General features: G+C 49.9%; 1 protein-coding gene across 1 annotated transcript; it reads left to right on the plus strand.

The window, feature by feature from the left end:
* Positions 1-243: 243 nt before the first annotated feature.
* Positions 244-1,117, plus strand: EI90DRAFT_3250023 (uncharacterized protein; the record flags this gene model as incomplete). Its single annotated transcript, XM_039066576.1, has 2 exons — positions 244-375; positions 401-1,117. The coding sequence occupies 2 exons, from the start codon at positions 244-246 to the stop codon at positions 1,115-1,117; spliced, it is 849 nt and encodes a 282-aa protein (XP_038910729.1).
* Between the last annotated feature and the right edge of the window lie 8,963 nt (positions 1,118-10,080).

A 10,080-nucleotide genomic window follows, 5' to 3' on the forward strand; every position in this document is an offset into this window, starting at 1 on the left:
ATAGTAGTTATTAGTGTGGAAAATGGTAAATATGAGGGTTGCGCATCCTGTACATTCCAGAAGTAGGGAAATGACAATAAAGTATGACCTGGGGGTTGGGGTGTTACTCAGGAGCAGAAGGCCATCAGCACATGTGCCAATGTTTGTTTGTTTTGGTGAACAAGCAGTTGCCGGACCTGGGTTTACATCCATGCTTCCCTTATTCACACATCCATTTCCTGTTCTGCATTTGCGATTTCCTTAATGGCTCGACATGCAGACTCCCTGAGAATGAGAAAGCAAAAGGCATCTCAAGCAGTAGAGGAGCACATGCTGCAAACTCTTGCTTCATATCGTGCTGAATTAGCGCGCGCTCAGCAGGAAGGCCGGCAGGCTGTTAGTGCACGAGAATATGCATTAGAATGCAGGGTCCCATATACTACATTTCTACGGAGACTCAAGGGAGGACAGGGTCGCAATGCAGCTGCTACTTTCTTCGACATTTAAACTCCCAGAGCGGGTATATGGTGATGGCAGAAGCCTCCAAAACATCCAATGGGGCCTTGCTGAGGACACGGAATATGAGAAGAAAACTCATGAAGAGCTGATTGCTGAATTGTGTGAGACACAAGCTGCATTTCGAAATGCAAGGGATTATGTGACAAGCGCTGTTGATGCCATAGATGCAACAAATGCACAGTTAGCACTTTCTGGGATGTACGTATCAAAGGCTCGGACTCAGCTTCTTTCCCGTGAGGAGGGAGAGAAAAACAAGGAGGAAGGTGGTCGGATCAAAGGTGTGTTTGGGCGCGTGGTGACACATGAGGGATTTATTCAGCAGCAGAGTGATCGAGCCAAGAAGAGGGAAATGGAGGATGTGGTGGAGAAGGCAAAGAAGGAGGCACAGAAGGGCTGGGAGGAATTTCAGAGACACCAGAAAGTCGGTGAGGCAGCATGGAAAGTGCAGAAGGAACAGCTGCAAGCGCTGAAACAGAAGGTGCCAAAAAAGCGAAAAGCGGTCACAAAAAAAGACTGGATGGCAGAAAATTATCCTCAGTTGGTAATTTCGCCATCGGATACAGTGAAAGAGTGTGGAAAAGGAGTGGAGGAACCCATCTGCGACGCCGATGAGCAGTGAACGGGGATCGATCTGGCGTGGGAAATTCAAGGTCACACTATGTCACACTGAACCATTAAGCCGTGAAAGGCCCATTTGCTCACCTGCATTTATTCTCCTTCATTTCTCATTCTTTTTCATCCAATTTTGGACAGTAGGTACATTATAAGTCTGGCTACTATTGGGATTTTTTTTATTTTTTGGAGGGCAGATCTCAAATTATAGTGTCGAAATTACAAAAGGTGCGCCATTGGCACGTGAATGACTGTATTGCCCTGACATTCTCCCCCCTTGCATTGCATTTGCGACGCATACAAGGTTGATAGTGAATGAAACAAAGTTTTTAATAATTGATTTACATTGAGTTTGGAATTATCAATGAGTGTTTTGTTGTCGCCACTTGAAAGTGGGCGATTTTGTACATGTCGGTGAAGGGGAGAGAGAGGGTTTAAGGAATAAATGAGTGTGGGCTGTTACTTTGACGTGAACAGCGATACATTGGTATTGCAGGGAAAAAAAAAAATGGTGGAGTTTGTTGAAAATGAATTTCGACCCAAAGGTTGTATGTCTTTGGTGTTCCTCACACTTGTTCCGTGAGGGTTCGTGTGTAAGTGGTGTTTACACACGAGCGGTGGTGGATGTGGGTCTTTTTGACGGAGTGGAGATTTCCGCAATTGTTACTTGTGGTTCCTCGCATACAGTATTGTGTGCGGGGCCTCGAGTTGGGGGAAGGTGTTTTCACAGGCACCTCGATGGCGTATTACCATGTCACTTTCCCTTTTCTCAAGGGTGGAGTCATTGCCCCAGAGGAGGGTTTTCCTCTGGGTTGTTCATCTGGACATCCGATTGCTGCGTCGGATGTGATGACGTAGCCTGGGCTACATTGTCGGGCTGTGGGCTTGACAAAGTGGGCGCTCCCTGGGTGGGAGCGGGTTGTTGTGTTCCTGAGCTACTTGGCTCAGGTGTAGAGTATGGTAGGTCTACCGTTCTTCCCGTGGGGAAGGGTGGTCGTTGGGCTGGTTGTCCAGCGCGGAGACTTGCATCTCTTTCCCAGTATTTGGAAGCTTTCGCTTCCCGTTCTGCAGTTCTTGCAGCATGTTCCTCAGGAGTCCTGAGTGGTTTGAACTGGGACTTTAGATAGGCGGCTTTGCCTAGACTTTCCCACGAGATGTTTCCCTTATTCTCCAGGGAATTATACTCCTCCGCGAGTCTTGCGATACTCGGGAGTCCCAAGAAGTATTTCTCGGTTTCCTTTGCTTTTTCGTGAAGGGTTCTGTGTACCTTGCCGCTTTTGAAGGTGGTTTCGGCCTCTTCGTACCAGTGTACAAATTCTTTCCCACTCACACTTGTCCACCAGTGTATGCAGCGTCGTGCGCCACTTCTGACCCCACTATTCTCCTCATGGGGAAGTTGGGGTTGATTGTTATGTCGACTGGAGCTTCGACTTTGCTGAACTTGTTGAGTTCGGCGGTCTCGTATAGCATGTGGACACTTCCCTGCAGGGTAGCTTGCCCATAGGCTGCTGAGGTACTCAGTGGCCCACTGCCTCTGGCAGTGGTCCCCATTTTAGGGTCTGCCGTCGGTTGCCTACCGCTCTCCCTCTTCCCCTCGACATGGGTTTGCCCTTCTGAGGGCAGGCCCTTATGCAACCCGGACAGGGTCGCCTGCCCATGGGGTGGCAGGATAGTCGGTACCCCACCCCTTGATGCGCTAGTCCCCATGTGGGGTCGCACCTCATGAGGCCCGGAACTGTATCCCCTCCCCCTGACCTGGGAGGCCCCCATCATGATGGGTTTGGCAGCGAGGTCTGCCAGTGCGCGTGCTTCTCTGAGCTTGCGTTTCAGTAATTCGATCTCCCTTTTTTGGAGATCGACTTCTCTCTCTGTGTCTTTCAGAGAGTCAAAGATGCCCTCAGCATCTCTTCGTGCTCTGTTGTATTCGCGCCTCCAGTGGGCACAATGGTCACAGGCATCTTCTGACGCCCTCGAGTTATCAGACCGTGCCCGTTTGGACGGTCTGGACGAGGAGCCGCTGTCGCTCCCTCATCTCCCTCCTACGAGGGACTTCATCTCTTTCAGCTCCTCGCGGAGCTGACCTGTCTGAGCAGCTACCGCTGATGCGATGGCTGATTCCCAGCCTGAATTTGGCTGGGGTGTTGTTGGACCTGGGCCGAATTGGCCAATCCAGGGGTTGATCTGGCCAGGGAAGTTCCCTGGGGAGTATGCCTGGGGCTGCAGCAGCAAATGCTGCCCCTGGAATGGCGCTTGTTGCACCATCGGTGCAGTTTGCACCGCATATGGTTGGAAGCCCCTCTGAGGAGGCTGGGGGTATGTGGTGCCTGTTAGCAACGTGGATGGTTGTTGGTTCGTGGCACTCATTTGTGCTGCATGCATCGTGTAGTCCATGGCGCTTATCTGGGCCTGTGTCATATCCATCCCTGGCCATCGACTTCCGGTCCCTCCGTTCCCTCCAGTCGAACTCCGCTCCTTCTTCACTAACCTCGGAGCTCCCGTATTCTGCAATCCTCTCGGTACCCCTTGATGGTCACCACCCCCTCATTTCAATTTATTACCTATGCCTCCCTAAGTACGGAGCCCCGAAGACTTCTGGACAGCTCCGATGTCCGCTAGCGCACCCCTGCCTCCGCTGGGCAATACAATCGCCTGCCCTGCAGAGCCCACCTTCGGGCCTATCCCTCCTTTCCGTTTCTGGGTTATCGCCTGCCTTTCCGCTAACCCCGCGACCCGGCTCATCGGTAATATTCAGTTGGCTAATGTTTAACCCTGTTAGCTCCGCTCCGTTCGGCTCTGCCAATTGCGGACCCATCTTCGCTGTAACCATATATATATCCCGCTTGTACATAGGTTACACTCCAGTAATAAAACAACTAGAGTTACCCCCCCTTAGGTTCTGATTGCCAGTCAGTAAGTTAGGGCATGGACATGTCACTAGGCACAGCACTCTTGGCAGAAGTTGCTGAGGCCAAAGCCCTCCACTACGGAGACACTCCCTCGTCTCGAATCCGGTCTCTGACAGCCTGGTGTTGTTGTTGTTCCAGGGAGCCTTGCTCCCCAGGTTGTCGTATTTTGATATCCGGTGGCTTGTTTGGATTGAACTGAGGGTTGCCTCCCCCAGAGAACGACATTTCATTGTTATGTTTCTGATGGTGGTGGGAGGGGTTTTCGTTCTTGCGTGCATGGGATTCGCCGCAGTTGTGTGTTCTTTTGCACGTGAGCCTGTGGTTCATGTTGTTACAAAAATGGGGCCGGAAGCGCCCATTTTCGTCCATTCTGGCGCAGGAATAGGGAAGGGGGTTGGACATAGGGGTTTACAGGTGGTTTCACAGATGGTTTAACATGTTGTTGAACAGGTAGTGTGGCAGCGGGTTTTTGTTGATTAATGATTGGATTTCTATATTACTATATAAATCACATGATACAGAACCCATAAGAGTCTAAAATGGGAAATTCCCATTTCCATAACACATGTGGTCTAGGTGAGTTACTCGCCTAGCCCATGTGATCTCTAGTACATGGTGTGGCTGTCCGGGCGAGTTACTCGCCCAGAACTTTCCCATGCTCTGGGCTGTGGGCCATCATCCCTCAGCTTTACTTCCTCCACCTCTGTTTTTGGGGGTGTAGTGATGCCGAGAGTTCCCTGTCTTCTTTGATAGGGAGTTTTTCTGGTTCCCTTACATTTTGTAAGGTGAGGTACTCGTCCAGGTGGACGAGGTCGTTGCAATTTCCTAGGGGTTCCCATGTGGTGTCCCCTAGTTCCCATTTGACCTTAAACCAGAGTTCGTTGTGAACCCACACGTGGTTTAGGATTTTGCGAACTACTGATTCGCGATCGGGGTCTTCCCCAAAATCATAGAATATGTTTACTTCCCTATTTGGGAAGATTTCCTGGTCATTTGGCTCGTGAGGTACGAGCCGGGATACATGGAATCTTGGGTGGATTCCGTGTTGTTCAAGTTGTGGTGGCAACTTGAGGACGTAGTTTGATGTCTCTGGAAATGTTTCCAGAATTTCGTAAGGCCCTATGTATAAGGGCTTTAGTTTTCCTGCCCTCCCTTTGGATAGGTTCAGCTTATCTGTGGATAAGTATGCAAGCTCGCCTTTTCTCAAAGGCGGGTCCGGGCATCTTTTCTTATTTGCCTGGATTGTTTGAGCAGCGCAATTGTGTATTATTGCGTCATGTGCTGCCATGAGGTGTTCCTTTGCTTTTTGGGTGAAGTCATTTACTCCCGGGTAGTCCGAGAGTGGTGCTGTTAGGCACATCTTTGGCATATGGCTGTAGATTAATTTGAACGGGGCAAATCCTGTCGATGTGTTCGAGCTCGCATTGATCGCGAATTCCACCATCGACAGTTTCGCTGCCCAGTCGTGTTGATCTGGTCTAACCATCTGTCATATCCGTGCATACCCGATCCCGACCCGACTTCTGGACCTCCACCCTCTTCACCTCCGGAGTCATAACCTACCGCTGCCGTTCCGATACTCACCTTCGGTCCTGGCAACACACCTCCTTCTACCCCCCACGCCACCTCTACTCCTCCTTACCTCTCCGACCCTATCTCCATCCACTCCGATACTCACCTCAGACCGAACACCGCCCCTCACACCACCCCCCTACTACTCCTCCTCCTACTCCGCTCCCCCTTCACAACACCTCCACCCTCCTGTCATCCTCCTACGCTTCCCCCATCCGCTCCGATACTCACCTTCGGACCTGACAACCCTCCTTTCCGCCACTCCTTCCCCCTTACCTTTCCCCTCTCTCCTCCCTCTGGTACTCCTCCGCCACCCTTCCGCCAAGTTACGACCTTCCACCGCTGTCCCGTACTTCGTACTCAGACACCGCTCGTACCTTTGCTCCGAGCCTCCATCATAGTCCCTACCTCGGACTTTGACTCCACCTCAGTCTTAGTCCATTGCATTGGTGACCTCATACTACGTAAACACCATTGCCAATATCCCTCGGACTTTCAACCCCGCCTCTGTAACCTCCGTAACCTCCGCAACCCCCGAGCTTCGCGGATCGCCTTCGGCACTTTTGCCACCTGTAATGTATCTCTCGCGTTTACCCCTCATCCCTATTTGGACTACTGCTTCTTCCCATTCTAGCCAGTTAGTCATCATCCCCACTTCTCCTCATCCTCCTGCCCCTCTGGGCCTTGCCCTCCCTACCTCCTTTCGGACGTATCACAGGTCCTGCCTTATGACCTTCGGTACCGCTCTGCTCCTTCTTCCCTTTGTTCCTGTTCGGATGTCTTCATTCCGATTCGGTTTCCCTTTGTTTCCTTGTGCTCTTGCCCCCTCCATTATATATATCGGTGCTTGTACATACTCGTTTTGGGCTCAGTCCGAAATCGACCTGAAATGCCCCCTAGAGACTTCCTGCTCACCTACTGTGAAATTAAGGACCAAATGGACAAACAGCAATGGCACAGCGCTCCGCTTGAGTTGCTGAGGCCAAGGTCCCTCCATGCTAAGTCTCCGATTCCACTCCGGAGTCATCTGTATCAGCCCCGTTCTAACACCATCGCGTGTAGTATTTGTACTACTTTTTGTATCATTCTTTCCGCTTGGCCATGGCCTTGCAGGTGGAATGCAGTTGTGAATTTCAACTGCACACCAAGTATTTGGTGTAGTTCACACCAAAATTTTGACATGAATTTCGAGTCTCGATCTGATATGATCGAGTGTGGTAGACCGTGGAGTCTTACAACTTCACGAAGAAATACGAATGCTAGTTCTAGTGCGTTTGTTGTTGTCTTTATTGGAATTAGGTGGACGTTGGACATCAACCTACAAATGATTACCCAGAGGTAATCATATCCCAAGCTTGTTGGGAATGGACCTGTGAAGTCCATGGCTATTGACGACCATGGTGTCTCCAGGGTCGGGAGTGGGTGAAGCATTCCGGGATTTCTCCTGGTGCTTTTCTTTGTCGTTTGACAAGTTCCGCAAGACCTGCAGAACTTGTGGGTATCCTTCCTCATCGACTTCCACCAGAAGTGTCGATGGAGGGTTTCCACTGTTTTCTTGGATCCTAGGTGTCCAAGTGTTTCGTGGATGTTCTCGAGGATTATTCCTCGAATGGACTTCCTTTCATAGTTCCCTTTCGGGACTACTATTTGGGTCGTCCCTCCTTCTCCAAGTCGGGTTATCAGCCCATCTTTTATGGAGAAGTTTTTGAAATTCCCCGGGTTCTCTAGGATTTCCCGGTGGATCTGGCTTTTCGAGTATCCAGATTTTATTGCCTCAATGAGGTCTTTTTCTTCAAATTGTTTTCAAAGGTTCTCTTCTGGAATTATGATTTCTTCCAGATTTTGGGCGCTCCCCCCTAGAGTTTCCTCTAGGTTATCGCTCCCCCCTAGAGCTTCCTCTAGGGTATTTCTCACACGTATCGCTGCGAGTCTCTTTCTCTCTGAGTTTTTACTCAGGGTACTGCTTAGTAGCAGTTCTTTGTATTCCTTGATTCTGTCGGGGATAATGTCTTCTGCATTTTTGTCCAGGTGGATGTCCGCTGACACATAGTCATCCAAATGCAGATCCTTGTCCGTTGACGAGTCGTAGTATCATGAGAGTGCATCTGCCACTTTGTTCTTGTGGCCTTCCACATATTTTATTTCGCAATTCAAGCTTGCGAAAAAGGCTTGCCATCTCAGGTGTCTACCTGAGTTGTGGTTTTTCGCTTTGTGGTCGGTGATTACTGTGAATTCACGGCCTCCCATGAGGTTGTCTTGCCATCTCATGAGTGCTTCGAGGACACCCAGTGCCTCGAGCTCGTAGGCGAAGTACCTATGTTGTGTGTTGGTGAACTTTTTGGACATGAATGCGGCCGGGCGGCAAGTCTGCCACCTTTCGCCTTGTCCAATTAATGCACCCATGCCCACTGGGCATGCGTCTGTTATGACCCAGACGTGGAGTTTGGTCCTCTCTTCTTCTGAGAGGCTTTCCAGTGGATTCCACTGGACGGGCTTCAGGATCGGAGCCCTGCATGCTAGACGTTTGATCTCGTCGAAGCATTTCTGGTGGAGTGGTGTCCACCTGAATGTCTGCTTGTTTGAGCAGATTGTTTGCAGTGGTCCTGTGTAACCGCTGACGTTTGGCATGAATATCGATAGATATTCAACCATTCCCAGGAATCTTAGGACTCCTGTGTGGTCTACTGGCTCTCGCCAGTTGCAGATTTTTTCCATTTTATCCGCTTGAGCATGGATGCCCTGTTCGTCCACACAGCTTCCTAGAACATCTAGGATTGGGGCAAATGGCTGGAATTTTTTCCGGCTTATGTAGAATTTCGCCCCTTTTAGGTGAGTGAACAACCACAATAGTGCTTTATTGTGGTTTTCCACCAAGCTTGTGCTGGTGAATATATTGTCGAACCAGACATGTAGGTGTCTGCCTACTTCTCCTTGTAGTTCCCAGGTCAGTGTGCGCTGGAAGGTGCAGGGAGCGTTGCAGTCTCCTTGCTGCATCGTGTTTGAGTTGTACGTCCCATGGGGCGTAGAGAATGTCGTCCTATGGACGTTGTCTGGATCCACGCGTATTTGTTCGTACGCGTCCGACATATCGATCTTGGATTGGTATGTTGCTCTGGCGACTGATTCTTGGATCAGTCGCATGTCTGGCATTGGTGTGACGTCGAGGATCGTGTTTGAGTTACGATTCCTCGTGTCTATTACCGTGCGCAAAGATCCATCTGCTTTGCAGATACACAGTAGCGGGCATGCTTGCTCGCTGTTCATGGGATACCACCATCCTGCTTTTACATAGCGATCTATTTTGGTCGCTAGTGCTTCCTGCAGTGCTGCAGGACATCTCGGGGTGTTTTCCCGAAATTTCTTGTTCGGATCCTTCAATGGGATTCGATGGTTCACCTCCCTCAAGGGAGGCATTTCTAATGGCACTGGCACCATTACGGTTTCGAATTTTTCTCTCCACCACTCCCTGAGTATTTCGAACTCGGGGTTGTTCATGGAGAGACCTTCCAGGTGTGGTATGTCTGGAAGTTCTAGTCCTTCTGGACAAGGATTGGGCCAACCTTCAGGGTATTTTCTTTTGATTACCCTGAGGTGTGTTTCAATCCCGCCTCCCTGTCAGGGGGGCTTCTTTTTTGGTTGTTCTCGGGCTCTTGCTCGAGTTTTCCATCTGTGTGATCTCGTCACACGGTCTTCGCTTATTCCAAGGGTGTCTATGTTGCCCTTGTTCACCATTCTCACTTTGTGGGACCGGAAGTCTAAGCTTACCTGGTTTTTGTTTAACCAGGGGGCGCCAAAGATGGCATTGTATCTGTCGATGTTAATTACATCAAAGTAGTGTTTTTCTACGTGGCCATTGATCTCAACGTCCACATTTGTTCCGAACAGGATCTGTGATCTTGTTCCTTTTGTCCCCATTTGAAGGATGACTGGGTTCTCCAATTGGAGAATTGGGATGTGGACCGCACGGACAAAGTCCGGCGATAAAGCGTCTGTTTCGGCTCCACTATCGAATAGCGCATAGGCTTTTATGCCTGCTATTTTTATGTGAGCCGTCAGCGTTCTCTTCATTGAGAGCGGTCTGTTTGTGGGGTATTTTCCCGCATCTTTTGAGATGCGGAATTTCGCATCAAACAAGGGGGTCTGGGTTTCGATGGACTTTTGGTCCTTCTTCCCTTTGTCCTTGTTTTCCTTGGGTACTTTGGTGTATTTCCCCAAGGCATCTTTTCTTGGTGCTTCCACCAAGGCTTCAGCGACTTTTTCGTCTGCCGTGTTTTCTAACTGGTGTGTTACAGCCAGTTTGATTTTGTAATTTATGTTGTCGTGGTTGACGACTGACATTGGGCCCATCCTTATGGTCCCAACGTTGACTTCCTCACCCTCTGAGTCGGGTGAGTATTGAGGTCCTTCGTATGGGTCCTCTACTTCAAAGCTTGATGCTTCAGAGTTACCAGGGTTGTTCTCTGGTTTCTCATCTGATGAGCCTTTCGACTCT

The sequence above is a fragment of the Cantharellus anzutake genome (genome assembly GCF_015039405.1).
Source record: "Cantharellus anzutake strain C23 chromosome Unknown EI90scaffold_76, whole genome shotgun sequence".
Taxonomy (NCBI): Eukaryota; Fungi; Basidiomycota; class Agaricomycetes; order Cantharellales; family Hydnaceae; genus Cantharellus; species Cantharellus anzutake.